Source organism: Pinus tabuliformis, chromosome 2_2 (assembly GCF_031772625.1).
Source record: "Pinus tabuliformis cultivar Carrire ecotype Pingquan chromosome 2_2, CPIR1, whole genome shotgun sequence".
NCBI classification, from domain to species: domain Eukaryota; kingdom Viridiplantae; phylum Streptophyta; class Pinopsida; order Pinales; family Pinaceae; genus Pinus; species Pinus tabuliformis.
This window is the reverse complement of record NC_142300.1, coordinates 301,025,714-301,051,480: the sequence shown is the minus strand read 5'-3', so window position 1 is coordinate 301,051,480 and position 25,767 is coordinate 301,025,714. Positions and strand designations below refer to the sequence as shown.

The 25,767-nt window shown below is 35.0% G+C and overlaps 1 protein-coding gene across 1 annotated transcript; it reads right to left on the bottom strand.

The window, feature by feature from the left end:
- Window positions 1-10,949: 10,949 nt before the first annotated feature.
- Window positions 10,950-17,103, bottom strand: LOC149192493 (putative glutamate carboxypeptidase LAMP1). Its single transcript, XM_089404624.1, has 13 exons — window positions 17,041-17,103; window positions 15,334-16,461; window positions 14,535-14,602; window positions 14,262-14,343; window positions 14,032-14,124; window positions 13,468-13,620; window positions 13,245-13,322; window positions 13,044-13,131; window positions 12,841-12,924; window positions 12,633-12,721; window positions 12,107-12,235; window positions 11,874-12,017; window positions 10,950-11,464 (listed from the first exon to the last, which is right to left on the bottom strand). The coding sequence occupies exons 2-13, from the start codon at window positions 16,444-16,446 to the stop codon at window positions 11,282-11,284; spliced, it is 2,304 nt and encodes a 767-aa protein (XP_089260750.1). The 5' UTR covers window positions 16,447-16,461; window positions 17,041-17,103; the 3' UTR covers window positions 10,950-11,281.
- Between the last annotated feature and the right edge of the window lie 8,664 nt (window positions 17,104-25,767).

Below are 25,767 nucleotides of genomic sequence, written 5' to 3'. Positions count from 1 at the left end.
TATTTGATGAAGTACAAATGTTTATGATAAGACATGCATTCATGAACTATATTTTATATGTTTATCATATGTTTGACGAAATGCCTATCATGTATTAGGAATGTTTTGAGAAAGGTATATTCATAGTATTAAATGTTTATATTTTCCATCATCTTAAACTTGGTTTTGGAAAGTTATTACAAGCTCTGGGTAGTGGTTTGGAGGCTAGCCTAAAAAAGTGGCATAGATCTCACCACCACATGCACAAAACTCGAAAATATTCGGCATAACCACATGCAGGTAGGCTTATGGGTGTGGATGGAGCCTTAACCCACATGCAAAGTGTGTCAAGGGTGTGGTTGGGGTATCAAGATTATAAAAATGAGCTCCAACTCAAGGATTGGTCTCTAGGGGTGGTTTTCAGACTCCTGATTGATATGTGTCTTGAGGAATAGAGGTACATTTCCAGTTAGTGGACCCCACTTCCATAACTAGAATTGGAAGTCGGGTCATGTCATCAGGAACCTATGTTCATTGGAACAAACTATGTGTTTTGGAATGTAAGGATGAAGACTTACATTTTGTAATGACCTTCTCCCACATTTACCAACTCTTACAAGTTCTTGATCTTTCTTCAAGTTGTTAAGCTGGTCTGAAGTAACTTTGTTTTGATACTGATTGTTAGAAAACAAGACAATACTAGGAGGGGGGGTGAATCTATATTGTAAGAATTTTCAGAATTTAAAAAATTTCTTTCACTTATGCAATCATATTAGGACACCATAAACAATTCATTCATATGAGCATGGCATGAAATAATTTCAGTAACTCAAGGAACATAAAAAATCTTCAATTTATTCACAAGGCAAACTACAACTTGTTACAAATTTTTTGGCTACAACTATATGGAGGTACAACTGTATGGAGCTACAACTCCCTGATTTATCAACTACAACTATATGGAGCTACAACCCTAAATATTTACCAGCATCTACTAGAAGGAGCACCAACCTCTAATTTGCAAGCTGCAACTTGCTTGACGTCAATGGTTCATCTTTCATCCACTTTCACACCATAACTATGAATTCCACCCCTTTTACAAATAAAAAAAATTCCTCCTTCCTTAATCACCAGTACCTTCAACAATTTTTCATTGTTGATCACACCAATAGCATCACCAACTCAACTTGCACCACAATTTATTACACAATTGCAAAATTCCTTAATTGATTATGGTTATAAATAATTTGGCTTAATAATTTTGGTTTTTGTGCCTTATAGTTAACTTCACTTGAATCCTCACATGAGTCTCTATTTTTTCCTTTTTCCAATTCATTCCAATCATATAAACATGCTCTCCAAGTTTCTAACTTTAATTTTTTTGTTCTAAACTAAAACTTTGATCTTTTCTGTTGATTTGGCTATTTTGGCTCTTAACAAGCTTTAGCTATAGTTCTAGCTATAGTTCCAACTTAAGTTTTGTTGTTGTTTTTGGCCAAAATTCCAAATACTTTGCCAAGACTCATCCATGCCGCTATTGGCTACCTCTAGTCTCTTTTCTGCCTACTTTTAGAAATTTAGCTCTCATTGTTATGTTTGGCATAATTGCTAAACTCAAAGTTGTCGACTCATTCACCCAAGGCCTTTGACGATGGCCCAAACACTTTATTCCAAAGCACTACCACATATAGCTACTGACTCATTTCATTTCAAAGCCTGAAGGCTTTATATTAAAAATGCTACCAAAATGACTCTGTCGGCTTATTGCTCCTTTAAGCCCAAAGGGATAAATTTCCTTTGTGACTTCCTAAGTGTCCCCCATCTCTATGTTGCATGGGACCAATTGTTGGTGCTTGGTTCCCAACACCTTTATCCAAATTTTTTTATGTCTTCCACTCTTAAACTCCTCCGGGATGGGCCTTGTGGGATTGTGTGTCCCTTGTGGCCTCTACCCACTTCTAATTAGTCATTGGGATTTTGGCTGGACTAGCAATGTGTCCTGGCTCTTTCATCCTGGCCCTTTACTCTGTGCACATTTGTACTACCATTGGGGTTATGTCACATGGATGAGTTGTTTTAGTGGGGTCTGACTAATACAACTATGAGCCAATCATAGTGTTGTCAGGCATGTTGGCTTTAACAATGACCACATCAACCCGATTCTCAGTCATCCCGTAAGTCCTCCATTGTGCCTTGCTCAAACCTTCTAGGGTTGAGGGAATGAGATGATTTCATTTTCACATCACTCGTGCCTCATATCACTCTGTGAGTGGTCCACATGTTAGCCAAAAATGGCGCACTTGGCCACCCAAAAAGGCCAAAAACACCTGACACGTGTTGCTCTCAGGTTGGGACATGTCACTACTAATGTCATCATCCACATGTACTGGGACCTATGTACACGGGCCAATCATATTGTGTCACTTGTCATTTTGTGTGAGAGAAGAGAGAAGGTGTCCCAAGCCTTGGTTTTACGCCATTTCATTTTATAAAAGTCTAAGGGTCCTAAACACACTACGCTCCTCTTCTCCATTCGCCACATTGCCCGACTCTTACCCTTTGTGTGACCTTTGCAACCTATGAGCTAGCCTTTATGGGTTGAGTTGTTAGGCAGGGACTTCCTGCTTAAAAATCTGTCAATGCACCTGTAGTTGTTAGTGTTTGGGTTGTCATGTCTGTCCAGCCTGACACTTTCTTGCATCATTACGCTTACCTTTTCTTTGCACCGCGCATGATTATTCCATGAAAGCCTTCCCCGAGGATGACGCTCCTCTTATGTGTGCCTTAATCCTTCTGGGGTACAAATGCCAATGATCCAGGTGGATGTTGGTGGCCACACACCTATCCCACTTGGACCCCCACAACTGTCTCTTTCAGTTTTTCAATTTCCATAATTGTAGCATAATTTACTATTTTTAGCAGTTTTTCGGGTCTTGAACTTCCGGAGCCGTTTTGAGGCCCTAAACGATGTTTTTTGGGAAATTTAGAAGCAACATGGGTCCATGGATCACTGTTTCTCTTCCCAAAGTTATTTTTCTTTGATAGATCTTTCTAACGAGCTATTGTATGCATCAAACAGAGATCGGGTGCCAATGTTACGACCCCAAGAAGTTGATGTACCAATTTACCCAAAACGGGGCCCACAGTTTGGCGTTTCATCTTCTAGGGTTAGGATTTTGGATGTTTAGGGTTTTCCATTGTTTATAAACAATAAATAGGCCTTCAAGCCTCATTGTAACACAGTTTAGAGGCATGTAGCCACCACATCTCTTCCTGGAGATAAGCTACCATCACCCTAGCTTGTTTTATTTCCATTTTTGTTTGTAAGCATATTTCAGTGTTTTACAGTAATGAAATGAAGTATTATTTCCACTGCATCTCTGTATTTATGGTTATCTCTGTAATTTTTTGCGTTCCCATTTAAATCTGGATAAGTGGTATCAGACGGGTCTATTTTTTTCTCTGTTTTTCTTTGCTTGTCCCCAACGAGGTTGAGATATAAGGAGTTGGGGCTTGAACTAGTCGAACCTTTGCAAGACCAGCCTCCCATGGCAGATGAAAATAAAGACGAGGGGGCAGGAAATCCTATCAAAATCTTGCTCGAAGAAGCCCTCAAGCAGCAAAGGAACATGATGATGGATAACTTTGCCAAAATCCTTTAGCAGGTGCCCAAAGGCGACACGTCGGCTTCCAATAGCTACTCTAGAAACACCACACCCTTTAACATACAAGTTAATTTTGAAATCCCCATCTTCGAGGTTCAAATAGATGTAGATGCCGTAGATAAATGGTTAAATCTTCTAGAAGGGTATTTTCTGTTCATGATTTTTCCAGTGAGGAAAAGATTATTTTCTCTCTTCTCAAAGTAGCCCCCCACATCAAGGAGTGGTGGGAAATATACTGCGAGCAAAAGGATGAAAGTATGAGCACACTATTTTCAGTTGAACACACTTGGGATTTATTTCAGGATGCCATCAAGCAACAGTACTACCCTGTCAAAAGCTATGAGGACAAATACATAAAGTGGACCATGCTGCGGCAGGGAAGGGACCAAGATGTGCCAGAGTTCACAAATATTTTTGATATCCTTCGGACATAGTTGGGTATCAAGGATTCTGAGTTGCATTTGGTACTCAAATACCGCGACTGCCTACACAGATACATCTAGGACGAGATGGAGTTCCTGAACATCTCCTCGCTCGGCACGACGTACCGATACACTGTCAAAATCGAGCAAAAGTTTAAACAGAAGAAGTGAGACTTTGGATCTACAAATCCAAAGCAAGGGAAAGGCTTCCCCAAATCACAAAACTAAGAACAAAGCCAAGACGGGGCAACCCAAGACAACCCGTCAAAGCCACAAGAAAAGAACAACACCAAAAAGTCAAAGAAGGATACAGAAAATTGGCATGAGTTCCATAAGAGCCCCACTCACAACACAAGTGAGTGTCAGACCAAGCAGTCGCTGGTGGCCAAATTGAAGTCTTTAGAATCAAATGCATGTTCCGACCCTAAGTCAGAACCTGACAAGGGGAATGGCAAAGGGAAGTAGACCATTGACGAGGAGCCTAGTGCCATTGTTGCCACCACCAAGATCCAGAAGAATGAGCCTGAAGATCCAAAGGAGGGGGAGCATCTTTTCCACTCACAGATGTGGCTGAAGGGTTCATCGCTACAATTCATTGTTGATAGTGGCAGCCAAAAGAACCTCATTTAAGTAGAGGTTGTGAAGTTGTTGGGCCTACCAACTACACCACACCCACAACCGTACATTATCGGGTGGCTTCACCAAGGATGAGATCTCTGAGTCCGCCAGTAGTGTCGCCTTCCCTACAGCATCAAACCCTTCACAGACAAGGTATTGTGTGATGTTACACCTCTGGATGTTTGTGATGTATTATTAGGCCAACCATACTTGTGGAGGCGACATGCTGTGCATGAGTCAAGGCCTCGCATTGTTATTATTTCTTTGGGTAATTCATTATACAGAATACCAGAGGTAGCCCCACCTACCGCCACCTCTTTGATCACTACTAAGAAATGCAACAAGCTCGTCTCACAGACTAGGAAATTCATTTTTTGTCTGGTTCGCTCCCAAAGTAAGGGGAAGATGATCACCACATCCATGACCCCCGCGAAGGGTTCCTCCATGTAGCAGCAACAGAAAGGGATACAGTCATGAGAGAACATAGGAACAACTTCTCCTCACCCATAGGGAAACAATGCTTTGGAGCACAACATTCCCTCATTCCTTCACTTGCACTGAGTGTTCAATGTGTACCTCCCTTGACCATGCTTCCCACCATTACTGGACACATCTAAGATTGCAGAATAACTCACTAGGGACCATGTTCAGCAGATGGAGGAAATCAACGCGATGGGGACCATTGCTTCCTAAGGGTGAAAGAATGATCTAGGAGGATGTTCGTGGCCACCCACCTATCCCACTTGGACTCCCACAATTGTCTCTTTCAGTTTTTCAGTTTCTGTTATTGTAGCACAATTTAATATTTTTAGCACTTTTTCGGGTCTTGAACTTCCGGAGCCGTTTTGAGGCCCAAATTTATAGTTATCGGATTGATCTTCCTAACGAGCTATTGTATGTGTCAAATGGAGATTGGGTGCCAAAGCTACAACCCCGGGAAGTTGATGTACCAATTTACCCAAAACGAGGCCCACAGTTTAGCGTTTCATCTTCTTGGGTTAGGTTTTTGGATGTTTAGGGTTTTCCATTGTTTCTAAAAAATAAATAGGCTTTCGAGCCTCATTGTAACACAATTCAAAGGCATGTAGCTGCCACAACTCTTCTCATAGATAAGCTACCATTTCCCTAGCTGGTTTTATTCCCATTTATGTTTGTAAGCATATTTCAGTATTTTACAGTAATGAAATGAAGTATTATTTCTGATGCATCTTTGTATTTATGGTTATCTCTGTATTTGTTGCATTCCCATTTAAATTTGGATCAGCCAGGCTACCATTGCTAGGCTGAGTTGTTAAGTGGGCTCAATCGTGAGCCAATATAAAGTGTTTTTGTTGCTACAATATGTGCTCCATGACTGCCCGGAGCTCCTTTTGGTCACTCTACTAAAAAGAATCCTTCAATTTGTGCACATGTCTAAACTAAATGTTGCTAAGTCCTTTTCACCTTTTTATCTTTACATAACTTTGACTTTGGGGTCCATGGCTTTGATTGGCTCTATTTTTTATTGAGGAGGCCATTTCTAGATTTTCACATATCACTAGAAATCTCTTTCAAAGCTCTATCCATCAAAGTTAGTTTCATCTACATTTGATGTGATTTTCTATGCACAAAATGACACCAAAGTATCTACATTTTTACTAATTACCTCATTAATCTTCTTGGAAACATATGAGCCTTGCAACACATTTTCCATCATCTTCTTTACCTAACCATCAATGCTTTTTTGTTTCCATCAATGACAACATATTTCCAACACATATTTCATGTATAAAATATGTTTATCCTAGGTAAGAATATTTAATATAGTTTTCACTAATAGGTATCATCCCTCATGGTCTTATAGGATGATTGCCATCCCCATCCACCTCTCTCTACAAAGAAGAGGAGCATAAACTAAAACGTTATAGAGAAAGACATTTCAAATCTTGTGGGACATGGAGTACCCCCACCAAGGCTATGCATGCTTGTTGGAAACATAGAAAGACTTGTGATATTAGGTGACTCCCTTAGGGATGTGGACAATCACTTGTATAAGAGAAACACTAGAGACTGATAAAAAAGTATCCTGAATTTTTAGCACTCCTAATATGTAATTGCATTACAACAGTACACTATATTTCTAGGAAGAATTAAGTCAAGGAATAAACTTCATACTCTTACCTTGATGTCATAATTAGTGATCTACCGAACTAGAAATAAACACTCATCGAACTAATCTAAAGGACATGGTGTAGTGAGACTCATTATGTTGAAGTGGAAGTGATTGGCTGAGGTAAAATATTTCTAAAGAACCAGTAATTCTATTAATATTAATTTGCAAAGACTCATTATTCCATTCAATACATCACCAACTGTTGAGCTAGAAACAACCTCCCTATGAAATTTTAGATTCATCATATAATGAGGGGAAAATGGCATGGGGCTTCTACTTAATATGTGATTCTATAATTTCATGGCCTTGATTATACATTGTTTTCACTACTTTTGATATTTGTTTTTAATTTATCTTATCTTGGTCCTTTTCCTTTGAACTCACTAGAATCCTTAAAGAACATCTTTAATCTATTATAAATTCCTTGTACAAGTTTTTTTCCAATTAGAAATTATCCAAAACTTGTTCAACCCTCTTTTGGCATAATATTTATCACTCTTTGTGGCATATTGCAAATGATTTTTTTTTAAATTGGGACGTAGTGTTTATTGCTCCTGATTTCAATTTTCGTTTGACACATGATGCATCACATCCTATATACTTTTCCTTGGAGTATGTCACATTGCGCAAAAGTCCACATCATTGTGATGTATCACACTAAATTTATGTTTTGATGTTAACCATCACATTTCCAAAATGTTTCTATCATTGTGATACATTAAATTTCATAGATGATCATTTACGTGCAAGATATCACATCATCCCAAAGGTTATATTAATGCAACATAGTACATTTGCCTAAATTTTCCCTCGCTAAATATTCTTCCATTTTCAGTTAAAGAAAACTTTCTTCCCTCATCCCATCCCTAAAAGGTTTATTTCTTTATTCATTTTTCCATAGAAAGTTATTTTCACTTATGAAATGGCCTGTCACAAAAAAAAAATAAAAAAAATTAAACATTTTGGATAACACATCAAAATAAAGTAAACTATGTCATATAAAGACACATCTCACAAAATTTGACTTTGGTGTGATACATCATAACTAATATAAAATATTGTCCTCACTCTGTATCACACCAAAAAATCTTCTCAATGTGATATAGCACATCTCTCCAAAGTAACTTCAAAGGCCATGACATAGGTCATCTCATAGGAAAAATGAAATGGTATGCAATAGAGTGATTATCACAGAGCAAGTAAAAAAGGCTATGACATAGGGTGTTTCATGATTAAATTGAAAGGGTGTGACACATGGTATACTGCATGAAAAGTGAAATGAAGTGCAACATGGGGCATATCACATCAAAATTTAAAAATCTCTCAAAAGTCACAACAAGCATTTTTTTCCTCATGTCTCAAAGGGAGAAAGTAGTTGTATAAACAATTTTGGTGCCTACAGAATATTTTTCCAAATATGGAGTGCCACCTATAAAAAAAAGATAGGTAAATTGCTCAACTTTGATGTGTAAACTACTCTAGATTTTTCAGTTGATCGCTTGTCACAAAAGATGTGATAAACTAAACTAAAATCTATATTATAAAGGTTTAAGTTCCTTTAGATTCCATATTTGTTAATTATTAATTTATTGCTTATGCGTATAATAGATAAAATGTGGAAAAATAAAGAACAAGAAAGTACAACCACGTAACAACCATAGAGATTAGAAGATGAGACTCCTCTCCTCTCTTTGCTTTGAAATAAAAATAATGAAAATATAAAGGAGAAGGAACTTTTTTTTGGAGCTACCCTAAACTCGTGGCTTTATAGACTAAGGATTCTCATTACCTAAAAGAAACGAAATGAGGTTTCTTTGAAATGGGAAACTAAATCAGTCTAAATACCTGAATGTCAGTACATATCCAGCTAATTGTTGAATGCATATTATAGCCAAGAAACAATCATTCTAAAGACAAATGAATAAATATTAAAATTAGTTTCCACATAGTATCCATCTCAATGAAGTCAATGGGCTACAACTCCCTTCTTTATGGATCAATAAAATCTTTGATGACAAATATTAATTACTATGGTATGCCTCTAAGGGGGCATAAATGGATTTAAATATATATGTAATCTCTTAAATATATACATCATAGGGGTTGACCTAATAAATGTTCCACAATGGGAGTAAATGACAATAAGTATATATAGAGATAAATACAATGATTATAATAGGAGCATGGGATTTGGATGTGTGAATGTATTGGGGTATTTAGAAGAGGTTTTATTATTCTAAAGAGACTTATTGTGTAACTAATAAATTTTGTCTATTTTAGGGATGTACTCAACCTTCACATAAAATGAAAAAAAAACCCATATATGCAATGAGTTAGTATATAGCAAGTAAATATAATCATTAGGAGAAGTTGTATGATATATATGCATGAATATATTAGAGTATTTGGGAGAAGTTCTATTCTACAATGAATTTAGAGTAATGCATCGCTATTATCTACTTTGAAGTTGTGCTCCATGTTCACATCTTTATACATTGAATGTATTTGATTTACTATACTATCCAAAGTATGTGATAGACTTATCGAATGGTACTTGGAATGATCAACCGAATAAAGTAATTTCCTAAACCTTACCAATCATAGGTCCATTATTGCTACTTCATTAGTCCTAAACTTTATGAATCGAAGGTCCACTATGGCTACATCATTAGTCTCACTTGGATGAGTGCGTTTTTTTATCTTTGCTTGGAATTAGTTTCAATGCTTAACTCCCAATTTTCATCAATAATACATTATCTCAACACTCAAAACCCCCAAAAAGAAATATTATTTTCTTATAAATCCAACTTATTAATTTATATATAAATTTTCCTCATCATAACCATTTCTAATTTAATATATAAAACTTTACTCACATAATAAACATAAACTTCAACTTATTTTGAAATCTTATAAACTAGCCTTATTCAATTATATTATCTCTTTTGTTTAATAGTTTTGATACTTCTCAATAATTAATATTTAGTATTTACAGAAAAAAGGAATTACATATATAATCTTGATATATGTTCTCTCAACAATTATAATTATAAATTATCTTATTAAGTAAATTTATATTTATATTTTCTTATAAAATAAATTATTATAAACCTTTATAAATAGCCATCAACCTATGGTTTTTGGTTTTTGAGATGGGTGAACTTTTAAAACCATGTGAATCAAACTTATAATAATATATTTTTCTTTGTTTTATAGACCAAGTAGTGGTTCAGGGACTCAGCACGAGAGCAAGATGGAGTAGAGATCTCTTAAACATGAAACTGAAACTGAAGAGCAATTTAGCAATACTGATTCATTATTCCTAAATGTATGTTTCTATTAAATTTTATTGTAAGTATTAAATACAGAAGATCCATGATTAAATTTTATTGTAAATATTAAATACAGAAGATCCATGATTAAATTATATTGTAAGTATTAAATACAGAAGATCCATGCTTAAATCATGGACAAGCGAGTCATAACAATTTTTTGGGCCCTAGTATGCTGAAAAATAATTATATTTAAGATTTTGAGAATTTATTTATATAGGTAAAACATTACCGATTGTATTTTAACATGTAAACATGTTCGCTCTTTCTCCAATACTGCAGCTGGCTCGTTTGGGCACATCTGTGATAGTAAAATTAAAATATTGTTCACTTGCGAAAGGTGAGAAGACCATGTTTGTCTTATATGCTGGTGGTTTGATGGTAATGTTTGTCTTACATGTTGTTTTTATATTTTAATTTAGTATTGGAAATCTCTTTTTAGGTTTGTATGTATGGTGTGACTGGTTTGATGGTAATGTTTGTCTTATATGTTGTTTTTATATTTTAATTCAGCATTGGCAATCTCTTTTTAGGTTTATATGTATAGTATTTTGTTTGGAAAAAGGTTTGTATGTATGTTATTTTGTTTGGGATGTATGTAATTACTTTCTGGTTAAAGCAACGGGGATACAGTGATATTTATATTTAAAGGGTAAAAATTAGTTGGAGATCATAATAGTATCACATTAATTTTTATTTTTTTCAATATTATCTCTTTCTAATTATTATTAATTAAAAAAAAAAAAAATTAAAATCCATCCCCAACATTTAATTCTGATTTCAAATACATAATGTATAGGTTTTCTTAAAGATTGCCAAAAAAAAAAACTACTTCAACCATTATTTACAAGGGGTAGCGCTATGATCCAAACCCCGAACATAGAGTTCCTTCCGTTTAAGCTTAGCCACCTCAAAATCAAAATTTGTGTGTTTTCCATCAATTTCACAGAAATGAGGGTCGATTGCAATGTGTGTATTTTCTCACTCACAAACGAGGATCTGCATTAAACTGGACAAGCTGATTGGAGTAGTTGAAGATATGTCACCACATTCTCAGTCTCCTTTCCCAAAATATTTAGTCAAACCCTTCGAATCCTCCACCACATGAAGTAACTAGGTGAGCTCGCCATGAAGAACTCGTGCAGCCCTATCAATTGCCCGAGACACTCTCCAAATCTCATGTTGCAGAGCTAACCATTGCTTACTGGCATTCGTTTGGGCTGCCTTTTGAAGAGATTCAAAGATCGCAGGGAAAGAAGAGGAGCCATACTCATTTTCGTCGGTTTCTCCATAAATCTGGGATAAGATAAACAAATATTTTTAACTTCAAGAATGTTTGATAACCAGCGATAACATGATGTTTGATAACTAGATATAGGATAGAGAGAAACACTAAAAACAATGAAGTCTTCTGCTTATAAAAATATTAGTGTTGTCTTTCCAATTAGGGGTTTTTGAATTAGCTAAGTGTTGTGGGTGGTAAGCTAATTTATAGTTTTGAACTAGCAGCTTTTAAATGAGCAAAGTCACAAGTTATTTGAGTGGAAATTTCCAAACCATTATCATTACCTTCTTTGAGTGGCCTCAAAATGTATTCCAAAATAATTATTACTAAAATAGTTATTAATTAAAGTGATAGATTTCCAACAAAGTGAATGTGAAAAAACACTTACATAATAAAACAGAACAGGGCTTTACTACTTACCAAATGCTTATTCCAAGGTTTTCCTGGAAGTCCCTCTGAGTCTGTAAATGCGCGTTCTGCCATCAGTAATCTGTCATTGAATGCTCTCCTCTGAGGTGTCCAATACTGAAAATCACTGAAATGCGATTCGATCCCTTGTAATCCCTGAAATAGTGTAAGCAAGAGATAATTGAGCAACAGCCATTAGCAGCAACAATCGGAGATGTGTATTAGGAAAAGGAAATTAAACAAACCTTCTCTTCAATTTTGATTTTTGAAATAGCCATCCTCAGATCTGAGATTGAGTCATGTAAAGGAGATGTTGACACATGGGGAGGGGTCCCCGCAGCCTTGAGTTGTGATTCCAGAGCTACTGTGTAGGACTGTTCACACAAAAAAAGTAGAGTAGGTTTGGTATACTGTGTTTCCAAAATAAATTATTTTTGAACATTGTGTATTCACAGTAATCACACTTTAATCACTGTGAAATTTGGTGTTTTCTAAAAAACAATGATGAAAAACTTGTCTTTATCAATGGCAAGTTCACTGTTAAGGAAGATGCAGTGCTTTTACCTAAAATTCTGATCGATAATGGTTACTGATATTCTCTTTTGCTTTTAAGCGTTATTATAAAAAATGACTAATGATAAATGACATACATGAATTCCCAAATACATCCGAAATCTTTTACATACTTTACAAGGCTCAAACACGTCAGAAATATTTTGCATATTTTACGGTAACCACTGTGCCAATATTTAATAGCCATGATTGCATTACCTGGAGTTCATCAGCATAATTCTCGTAGTTGAAAGGCAGATTGTCCTCGTCACCAAGCTTTAGTGCAATTATTCCCCAAATTCCCGCCACTGTTGAGAAAATTTATTTAGAATTTACTCCTCTGGTATCATGCCAAACCAGAAGGGGCTGCATACATGATTTGGTCTTTGAAGATGGGGGTGTGGGGCAGATTCGATGGTATAATTACCTGCAACATGTCTGCGAAAGTGTGGGTCTCCGAATTTTTCCATCCACATGTAGTTGTCATACAGAGAGTGGTAGACTGGATAATCTGCGAACAGATTTTCTCAAATTATAAGTTTGTTTCTAACAGGTTTCAAACTTTTTTTGCTCTTAAGCTAAAATTATTATAAAAGACTGGCAGATTAATCTGAGGAAATTGTGCCCAACCATTCCCATAGTAAATGTCAATTGCAGGAACTCCAACGTGATGCAAGAAAGAAGTAAAGTCTGAGCCTCCTCCACCTAGTCTACCAATCTGATATTCACTCATAGCAAAGAAACCAAACTGATTATAATCTTCTCAAGAGACTAAAATATTAAGTTATAACTTCAAAAAAACTAGAACATCAAAATATATGTATAGCATACCATAGCTGACTCAGATTTATTGTTAGCTGCAAACCAGGATTCATAGACAGTTTGGGGTGCATAATCAGGATCTACAACCTGAAAACAAATATAGTAAGTTATGAGAAGGCATAAATGATATACTGAAACAATTCTGACATTCACATTCAGTAAGCCCTGAATAAATTCATCAGAATAATTATGATTATTTCCTCAAAACCATATACTGAGAAAAGCATCAAACCTGCTTGGTTGCCTCCCTGAGAAGATTATCCAGTTGGGGTGTAGCAGAAGCAATAAAACCTGGCCCTGCGACTGCACAATCCACATTGATATACGCGACTGCTCTTGAGTACAATAAATCATAGTTCTCCTCTACCCACTCCGTCGATCCTACCTGTCCCACATCATCAAATATTGTCTTTCATATGCCCTTTTCTAACATAGTTACCCAATTCGAATTGGAATATGGATTCGAATTGGATTAAAATTTAGATGGTGTAAAATCCAATACCTAAAAAATGTGAGGATATATATTTAAAAATATTAATAATTTTTTTAAATAATAAATAAATGAATTAAGATGATGTTTAAAATTTTTAAAAATATTTATTATTTTTTTATAATATTGGTTTAACTATATTCACATTAATATTATGGATTTATTTAAGATGTTTTAGAAATAATAAGAAATATAAAATAATATGCATCACATTTATTTATATTATAAGTTGGGAAAACATCCAAATAAACTATAATAATAATAAGAATAACAAAAACTATAATAATATGAAAAAATAATACTCACAGATCCATACTCCTCAGCATCCCAGCTACATAACACTATGGTCCTCCGAGGTTGCCAGCCTTGCTTGACCAGCTTTCCTAATCTCCGAGCAATCTGTAAGCCGATGGAAAATTTGAAAAGGGAAAAATATTAAATTAAAAAAAAAAAAAATACTTTTACTGTTCAGATTATATGACTAAACACAAAAAAAAAAGTAAACAAACTAACTTTAAACAGGTGTTTGATCGTACATCTAAGAGTGTAGCAGTTCCGCTATTCGGATCGACCGCACCAAATGTCCATGCGTCCCTGTGATTTCCGAGCAGAACATACCTGCAACATAGCGCAGTCTATTTCAGCCGAACCGAAAAATTGATTAAATATCTACGCCCAGAGTCAAAGAGAAGAAAGAACCCTTTTAAAATAAGCCTCAGCAACCCAAAAACAACTATATATATATATATATATATATATATATATATATATATATATATATATATATAACAGCCCCACGTTGTCATTACCGGTCTGGTTCATCCCGTCCTTTGATTACAGCAAATACGTTTCTTATTGGGACAGTGGTTTGATTGGCCTGCAATAACCGTTCGATGTTCAATATAACAAACCGTGAGAGATGTAATTCGAAACACAGAAGAATGTGAATGTACAGCAGGAAATTACTGTAGAATGGATGATTATCTCTGTTAAAAAATTGATTTCACTAGAGTAGACTATTATTAATAATTATAAACACTGTAAATTTCCAATCAATATACAATCGTTGCTGAGAAAATAAAAATCATTCTTCTCTTCAAAAATTTGAAACCATAACTACTTAATTTAAGTGTAAAATATTTTTTAAGAGTAGTTTTATATTTGTAATTAGAATAAGAGTAAGATTACTTGCATATTGATTTTAAATTCTAAATTTTAGAAATCAAATTTAGTGATAAAACTTGCTTTCATATTATTTGTATCTTACTATATTATAGACGTCTAAGATGACCATAGAATAACTACTTGTAAATAGATAAATCTAAGATAACTCTCTAAGATATGAGAGAGAACTCTCATAGTAAAAAAGAGTAATGTTCAGACTTGTATTATAAGGTAAAAAGGAAAAAGAAAAAACAGAGAGAAAACAAAAAACCAATTTAACATTTCTGCAACTGTTTTCTTTGTAAGACAGATTACTTTGAAGCTCATATTATATGAATAAAGATGAACAAGCCACCTCTAAAAAAAAATACTTTAAAAAAGGTCACCCGTGAGGTGGTTGTGTTTGCGAGATTGAAATAAAAAATTGGTATGTTGCGTGCTTACCACATAGGTGAAGTTGAGAATCCCAGGTCCTCGGCCAACACGATAGGCAGCTAAGTCTAAGCCACCATGCCAATGAGGAGGAGCAAGCGGCCCACCGAGAGATTTCATGATTACCTCGGCGTCTTCCGCCGATATGGGCAGAGAAGGAATTGAGGGCAGCAGCGCCTTCAAATCATTGGCGGACAGCTTTTCTGAATCCCTGGTGCTGCTGCCACTGGGCCAGCCAGGCGACTGAGGATCTCCAGGTTTCTGAAACACCGTGCCTCTTTGGACACCACTGCGAGGCAGCCACTTGGTGAGGGGATAACTGCCTTCGCTACCCGTACCGGCAAAATCAAAAGGGTCCGAGTAAATCACGACGGCCGAGGCTCCTGCCTGGGCAGAATTCTTGACAATGTCGCCTCTGAAAATCTTGCCGTGCCGAGCAATCACAATGGCGCCTGTGACATTAACGCCCATGCGTTCCAATGCCCTGAAATCCTCGACACGCCCATAGTTAACATACACCACCTCTGCAACCGAAGTTCCCGAGGGCGAATAGGCGTGAAAGCTGGGAATGGCCTTCGAGCTCCGGCTACTGTAAGGATCGCCCTTAACTTCTTTTTCTCTCAGCTCGAAGCGCCTCAGAGTCTCCACACCGGGCGACCTCAGTGTGAGAGACCTGCTGAGAGGATAACTCAACAGGACATTGTAATCCTTATAATAAGCATCACTCAAGCCGTACTTCTTGAAGGTTGACAACACGTACTCTGCGGTAGCGAAATTTTCTGCTGTGCCGGCGACGTGGGGCTCATCAGTGAGCCGCCGAAGGTGCATTGCAATCGTTTCATTGCAGCCCATCTTCAAGTAATCCCGATGGTATTCATTTCTGGTTCTCTGGTTCGACTTCCCCAAATTCCAAGAACCGAAGACCCGGTTCATGGAAACGACAAACAGAGCCGCCGCAATTATGGCAAAGGCGCTGCTCAAGCAAGCCTTGACAAGTGCCATTCTCTTCACCCTCAGTAAGGAAGTTGGCATCTCTGCCGAATCCTCGATATTAAGATGAAACATCCGAGCCCTTTCTAATGAATCATGTCCAGAAAATAGCTGCGGAGTACTACTGCTCTTCATTGCCCAACAAGCAAGCTGTTCCATTAGGAAAAAACGAATCAGAAAGCGTACCCAATACTTAAATTGCACCAGAACTCATCAAGGCAGATTAATTAGTAAACAAATACACTCCCCATAAACAAAATAGATAGAGTTAATGTGGTACTAGCAATCTCACTCAAATCTCACTCTAGTTACTTCACTGTGTTCTGATATTAGCAATCTCACTTTAGCTATTTCACTCTAGTTATTGCTCTGATACTAACAACCCCATAAACAAAATAGATAAAATTAGCGTGTTACTAGCAATCTCACTCTAGTTATTTCACTATAATTATTGCTCTGGTATTAGCAATCTCACTTTAGCTATTTCACTCTAGTTATTGCTCTGGTACTAACAATCTCACTCTGGCCATAGCCATGGCTCAGAGCCCTAAAATTGAGAAGAGGCGATTTCTTTCTGGGGAAAATAAATTTGTAATAAACAGTAAGTTATCTATCAGAAAATGCATGAATAAGATTTCAGCAGCTGAATATATTTTTGCAAATACTGATTTTCAAGAAAGACAGCTTGCCCAAATATACTAATGGGCTGAACTGTACCAAAAATCTCACCTTAACCCTAGCCCTCAAATTGGGAGGAGGCTGATATATTTCCTGGGGAAAAAAATTGTAAACTGATTTCTTTCCTGGGGATTTTTTTTCTTTTCTAAAAACAGTAAGCTATGTATCAGGGAATGCAGGGACGGGATTTCCGCCGCCGTAAGGCAGGGATATTTTTTTTAGCAAACACTAACTCTGAAGCAAGTAGGATTGCTGGGGGCTATGCTATGTATAACCCAGAACCTCTCTATATATAGAGAACGTTGTTGGGTTACAGGACCCACTCATGAGTCCGACACATATGCAGAAAGAGAGCAACGCACGAACAGAGAAAGAATCCCTGCTTCTCTCATTCGCTAGGCGGTCCCCGAGGAATTAGATCTCGGAAAATTATATATTTATATTGCAAAAGAGGATTTTGTGATCGGTACTTGTGCCGAAATAGGAAGCCAAGCAGCTGCAGCAAAATAATACAATAGAGGAGCAGGAAACATCTGTGCATGAACCTTGAATGGTATGATGATTAGATCGATGGCTATATTGGTATAATAAATGGTATTCAAGTTGGAAGCAGAATTATTTTAAGGAATTGAGGGTGTGTGGACGACAGGCGTGGCGGCGTGCTGCTGAACGGCACATGCGCAGTTGAAGACTGTGAGGTCTCGTCGTTTTCCCACACTGTGCTAAATAGAGCACAAGGGATGGGAATTGGGATCCCGCTTTAATTTTGTAGTAAATTTTTTGTTTTCCGAGATGTATAAAGTTGAATTGGAATTTTCATCACGATTTGATCGATGCAGCAAATTTTATACAAAATGATAAAGTCTATTGTTTTATCATAATTGATGCAGAGTTGAAGAATGTGAGGTCTCGTCGTTTTCCCACGTTATGCCAAACATAAGAGGAGGAATGAGATCCCTTTAGAAATATTATTTTGTTGCTAGAATTTTCGACTTTCGAGATATTTAAAGTTGATTTGGAATTTTGATCACATTTTTGATGATTTTAATCATTTTATTAAAAGATTTGATTGATCAAAACAGATCCACTACTTGTATGATCGTGGCCAACTGTATATGGAATTCATGTAAGAGTAAGGGGGTTCAAACTTTACAACTAATAATAACAGTCTGCCCACAAGCTATTCCCTCGCCGATCGCAATACCTATAGAACTGCACGTTGTCTAAACGTTATAAAGTTTTTAGTAGGAATCTGGTGAAACCATTTTTGGGTTAAGCAGGGTTGTTTTGTTATTAAAAATGTGTTTTTTGATTGTATCTGAATGTAATATATAAATTTCACTTTATCTAATTATTAGATGTTATAAAGTTTTTAGTAGGAATTTGGCAAACAAATTTTTGGTTAATCAATTTCACCATTTTTGGGTTAAGCAGGGTTGTTTTGTTATTAAAAATGTGTTTTTTTTATTGTATCTGAATGTAATATATAAATTTCACTTTATCTAATTATTAGATGTTATAAAGTTTTTAGTAGGAATTTGGCAAAACAATTTTTTGGTTAATCATACTTGTTTGGTTATTAAAAAATTGTTTGGTTATTAAAAATGTGTTTTTGATGGTATATATGATTTAGTACTATTTTCACAATCTCTATAAAATTGAACATTTTCTAAAGTTTTTTAAAAAAATCTAGTGAAACCATTTTTTTGGGTTAATCATGGTTGTTTTGTTATTAAAAATGTGTTTTTTGATGGTATCCCAATGTAATATATATACATTATATAGAATTGCACTTTTTCTATATGTTAAATGTTATAAAGTTTTTAGTAAGAATTTAGCCAAACAATTTTTTGGTTAAGTATAGTCGTTTAGTTATTAAACATGTGTTTTTGATAGTAAATATAATTTAGTACCATGAAAAATTCTTGTGATATTTTAATTGTAAAATTTACAACTCCAGTTTGTGATTTCTCAGAAACTTTACTGGATTCTGAACAGTTTCAACTGGAAAATATGCCCGAAAAGGTTCAAAACTTCTACCAGGTAGACTTCGGCTATAGAGATGGGTGGGTTGAAATTTTGAACCTAATACCTGCCTGCGCAGTAACTACTGCCGCGCCCTCCGCAGTGCATGTAGGAGCGCTGCAGGTTGAGACTTTAAACCTGCTAACGCTTTGCCGACTAACGAACGATTCCCTCACCTATGGCATGAGCATCCACGCAACCCCACGTCATGTGTGCTTTCTGTCAATTCCTGTATATCACTATTATCTCTATTCAGCGTTTCAGCCTGGAAAATTAAATGTTAACTGCCAATAAATTATCCGGCGGCAGTGGCGGCGGTGGCGGAGTCGGCGCCTTCGCATTCCATTACTGGCGAGAATCTTACATCCCGCCGCTGCATATCAGAAAAAGGAGAAATGAAACTATTCCGGGAGGGAGGGAGCGAGGGAGTTTGTTATTCTTTTGGGTTTTTCAACTGCATCTGATACATGGAGAAATAGTACATCGAATACATGTATTTTTTTAACGTGTGAGGCTACCAGTGGCTGTTGCATTCGTATTAGAAAAAGGCTGGAGCATCAAATACCTGGCAAAGTGCAGATATCGCCTACTTTCATAAAAGCCTCTCACCGATTAGACCACACATTACGCATCAACAGCGCACGGGATAAAGATTATTTGCATGGGGAGATAACAAAAACGAATGCAGCTCTCATGATAGAACCCACGGCATCTTCACATTCCTTGCTTTTTACCCGTTCACCTCCCAAATTATGATGCATAATGCACATGACTATCAAACTACTCATTGCAAAATGCTCTCGACCTTTCTTGCAAAACCGACATCAAAGTTGCACATGAATTTTATTCCAAAAGAAAAGTTATTTGTGTGAAAGGTATTTTAAATAAATAAATAATCTAATTTTAAATCCAGAGTTCATTTGATGCTTTAAAATAAGGGAACCTATTTGAGGGAAACCCGTGTAATTGTTGAAACCTGTGTAGTTGTTGAAGTATGTAAAGGGTGTAAATTATAACTCAGCTTTTTGGGAGTGTGGTTTGTTCTTTCTTTTATTAGGTTTTTTCAATTTATCTGAATAGACATGTTTATTCATTTCTAATAATGTTAGAAGGGTGGATGACTTTTGGATAGAGATAAATACTCACTCTCAACCGTTTTTAAATTATTTGTGGGTTGTTAGCAGTAATTTGAAGGTTATAGTTGAGTAGGCTTTGAATCTAGGCCTTCCCACTTTATATACTTTATACACCTTTGGATTTAAACTTGGGACTCTAGAATAGATTAATTTATTCTAAATAAACAAACATAGCATAAAAAAAGTCATGGATAAATATGTAGGTTGAAGAAACAGAGTATATGTAATAATATAGATCCATGTTAACTACGGATCTACCAAGTGTCCATAGGGATCAAATATCTTTGAGCTGCAAATCCTTTTATATTGCAAAAGGTTTGCACCTTGAGACAATTGATCTCTCTCTCAGGCTATAATAGATTAATTTATTCTAAATAAACAAAAGGAGTAGAAAAAAAATCATGGATAAATATATAGGTTGAAGAAACAAAGAGTTTATGTAACAATATAGATTCATCTTAACCAGGGGGCATGGCCCATAGAGATCAAATATCTTTGAGGTGCAAACTCTTTTATATTGCAAAAGGTTTGCCAAGACAATTGATATCTCTCTCGGGCTATATATATATATATAGACACACACATCCCCATGTGTGATTTTCTATGATTTAAATTAAATTTTTGAGCACATAAATGGAAACCCCATTTATTATGTAGACTACACAATGGATCTAGTAAGTGTCCAGAGGGATCAAATACACACTCTGAATCAAATACACAACTTAAATTTGCACTTCCAACAAATATTTACTAGATTTTACACAAAATTAACAAAAAAAATATATACCTAAAAGGAGGCCATAAGGTTATATTTTTTTCAATTAGTCTTTATATAATATTTACATAGTTTTTTGTTTAACCATATATATGGTATAGTTGACATCAAATTATTCTATTTAACATGAGCATTGAAATATTTTATCTATGACCCATATTGATTTTTTTCAATAATTAGAAATATTTTTTAAATGTCACATATTAATTTTATATTAAGAATTAAATGAATTATAGATCTCCATCTTATTATACTTATTAGGAAGTAATTGAATTCTTTTACTTTCTTATTATGGTCAACAGATATATATATATATATATATATATATATATATATATATATATATATATATATATATATATATATGAGAAATTGATCTAGAAATAAACTACATAGATCCATCTTAACTCCGGATCTACCCAAGAGGCATCAAATCTCTCAAGATGCAAAATTCTATTTGAGTGCAAAACTTGAGGAAAAGTTTAAACATTCATAGATTTGATTCCTCTCATCCCTTGATAGATCCCTAATTAAAATGAATCTATGTTGGTTCTTAATAATATCATTTATATTATATAAATTTCTCACACACACATATAAATATAATCCTTGATTTAATATTAATAGAATATCCATGGAATATTTTTAAGGATAGAGGATTTAAATATATCTCAAAAGTGATTATAACCTTTTTTCTTTTAGATTCAATTAAAAAACATTAGAAAATAAAATTAAAATAAAATCTTTATAAAATATTTTGATTGTGAAATATGTTATGGCTTTTTTAGCATGTGGTATCAATGCACCATTGTATTGGGCCATGGTATTTTAATAAAGTCTATTTACAAGTTAATAATATTCATGGTAAAGTGGAGTGAATATCATTGGCTAAGAATCTTGTTATATTATAAGGTTATTGTAAGTATTAAAACAATTTAAGTTTTTATGTGCCTATTAATTAAAATTAAATATCTCCATGGGGCCTTGGATAGATTCTGATTGGGTGCATTTTTAAGGCACTCCTAGATGTTAAGTCATTGGTTCGATTTCTCACCCTATTTGGGTGTTATTCTTGGACATGAGCATGATGTAGTCTCACTGTTGCCGAACTTACAAGAAGAAAAAAAAATCAAACTTACAAGAAGAAAAAAAAATATTGTTACATAATCACTATTTTAATCTATATGGTAAAATGGTATTAATTTATAACTGCTATTTATATTTTATATATTTTAATGTGATATGTATATTATGATTTTCTTTTATCTAAAAAAATTGATCCTAATTTTATTAATTAAAACAAATTGAATTTTATTACTTTTATAAGTTTTAACTTTTTATTATTACTTGAACCAACATTTCAATGATTCACTTATTTATGGATATTGCATCGTATCCTTCATACTCAGCTCTATATTTCTTTTGACCTTTTATTATTTTTAAAATTGATCCTACATGTAACTACAACGCAGCACCAGCACAATTAGTTAGTACAAGAGGGAAAGGTGTGATTCAGTAATGATAATTTTTTACAATTGTTTAAACAATCATGTATCAATATGAAAAACATTCAAATAACATATTGACACAAAGGTTTAACGTGGAAACCCTTCTGAGAGAAAAACCCACCAAAGCTTTGTTTATATTAAAATATGAGCACCAAATCTATTTACATCAATCTTTGTGAGCTCCAATTCACATGAGGCTCGAACACCCTCAAATCTGCAAGAAATGACATGGTTAGAGGCACCAACTTGCTTCTCCCAATCAAATCTAATATTTCATCGAATTTTTAAATTGGGACCCCTTACACTTTAATTCAATTTTTGGCTAATTCACTTCCTTCCTCTTATTCAACCCTCCTCTATAGTTCCTTAGCCTTAACAAGCTTCTCAATATTTTGTAGGCACACACTACCTCTATCTGTGGCGCTAAACTTCAACAATTCACTTGCTATCAATCTCTACTTATCTATATTTGTGCTTACTCCACACACATTCACACATGCTGTCTCACATTCATACATACTTCATTTTTGTTCTTTTCTTTTCATGTTGTCTCACATTCATACATACTTCACTATTGTTCTTTTATTTTCATGCATTTTACACAGTGCTTGAGAACAATAACTTCACTTACTCCTCACTAATTTTGAAAGGAACTTCAATTAACTTCTTGCAACTTGAGATTGTGCTCCATCAACAACTTAGCTCATGTCCATCCTGTGAACTTACAATTCTATCATTTTGGAACTTCGTGCTTATCTACAAAGTGTCAAATCTCAACCTCCCCCCTTTTCACCAATCGTAGTCCCTCACATCTCACATTTCTATTCTCAACCTATACGTCCTTTACAAAATATACATCTTGTTAAGATCCATCACTTATAATTATGAGATCAGATCCCATGTTCTCGCGCTTCTTGACTATTTAGTTGTGCAATTATTTATTTAACTTTTAAAAGAGATCCAACATCAAATCCTTAGTTGTAAATATGTTAAATTATTAGCCCTTTCATAAGTTTCACATGCCTAAGTTCAAAATCATGGGCTTATTACACCACATACCTTTCTCAACCAATAGGATTCTAGAATTAGTCCTCCTATCCTTGGTCCATGCTACCAACCTACTAATACATCACTTGACTACTAATTATCATCATCCAATGAGAGAGTTCCATGTTTCAACTTTAACATTCATCTCATAAGGAGGAGAGACCTTAGAGATCCTCGTTTTGTGACATTTTCCTTCATTATCAAAAAATGTCTGAAGCGAGATATTCTACATTAATTTCCATGCTTGGGAAATTGTCTCTTGACAAGATTCTAATCATGAATTTGTAAGTCATTTGATTTATTGTGGGGGACTCATCTTCATTGATTAGTTTACAGCCAGTCACAATAGCTGTTCACACAGGATTACAATCATCCATCTCAAACTTTTTTAGAGTTTCTTTTAAATACTTATATTGGGAGATGAAAATACGCTTTTATAATTAAGCAATTTACAAGCCAAGGAAGAAAGACAACTCTCCTAGCATGGACATCTCGAAATCCATTTGCATTGATTCCGAAAATTGATGTTCCATATGCTCCAAATCATTTCCAAAAATGATGTCATGTACATAAACAACAATGATCAACATATTCTAATTTTCACATTTGATGTACAAATTATTTTCTATTGTTCCTCTTCTAAATCCTTTTAGTTGTAGATACATGTCCACCGTGGGATATCATGCTCTTGGGGATTTATTTAGCCCATACAAATATTTCCTCAGCTTGCACACATGGTTTTCTTCTTTTGAAAGAAGAAATACTTCTGGTTATTCAATGTATACCTCCTCTTCCCATTGTCCATTAAGAAATGTTGAATTTATGTCCACCTAATACACTCTAAAGTTCTTATAAGATACAAATGCCAAAAAAAATCATATAGCCTCTAATATAACTACAGGAGCAAATGTTTCTTCAAAATATATACCTTCGTCCTGGGCATAGCCTTTAAAAACTAGCATGGCCTTGTTTCTCATGATTTGACTGTATTTGTTTACTGTGATTTTGAAAACCCACTTTGTGCCAATGACATTATTCTCCTTTGGTATCAAAACTAATTTCAAGGTGTTTTTTTCTCTATTTGATCTAATTATTCATTCATAGCTTTGATCCATAACTAGTCCTCGCTTGCTTGCTTGAAATTATTGGATTCTATTTAGGACAATAGTACAAAATTTGCTTGTCTAGGACTTCCTATGAATCTCCTTTTAGTGTGTACACCAAGATATTTATTTCCAATTTTATGACTCTTAGGATGTTTCTTCTCCACATATATAAACAAAATCTTGTATTTCTAATATGATATTCGTAAATCCTCATTTTCTTATTCCTGTAAATCCTCATCTTCTTCCTCCATCTCTTTAGGTCTTGCATACTTGATGTTGGTGTCATATTCTGGATCTAATTTCTCTTGAGCCTTTTATGTTAAGGGTAGAGCTTCATCAACACAAACATCAATGCATTCTTCGATTCTCTTCGTCCTTTTGTTATAGAATTTGTATCATCTAATTTTGTTTGAATAACCAAGGAAAATTCCCTCATCTACGCGAGAATCAAAATTTCCGAGCTTCTTGTCATTTATATTTATATAACACTTTATGCCAAAGACCTTTAGGTTCTTTAATAAGGATCACCTTCCTTTCCACAACTCATATGGGGTCTTAAAATTATTCTATCTAAGTTGAGTTATGCTGATCAAATAGACAATGGCTTGGGATGCTTCTCCCCATAAGGTGTGTGCCCCATTTCATTCATACATCATGGCCCTAGCCATATCTTGAACAATTATTTTTGTTCGTTATACCACCCTATTTTGTTGAGGAGTTCTGCCAACAAAATACTACCTTCTAATACCATGATGTTGATAGAATTGTTGGAATTCCCTTGAAGTGAAATCTTTCCATCTCTCTAACTGTAGGCACTTGATCTTCATATCTCTCTCATTCTCAACCTAAGCCTTGAACACCTTAAATTTTTTCAAAGTATATGATTTTTCTTTTAATAGCATGATCCACATGGATCTAGTGAAATCATCAATGAACAAAATAAAGTGCTTCTCACATCTTTGAATCTGTGTTCTTATGGGACGAAAAATGTTTGTATGGAATAGCTCTAGTGTTATGTATATGTAATACTCCTTTGTTTTTAATTCAACCCTTGCCTATTTACTACACTGATGAGACTTGCATATTGAAATGTCTAGTTTTGATAGTTTTGATAAGTTCCTTACTTCCTATGTTTTATTGATATTCACCAAACTATCAAAGTTAACATGACCCATCCTTCT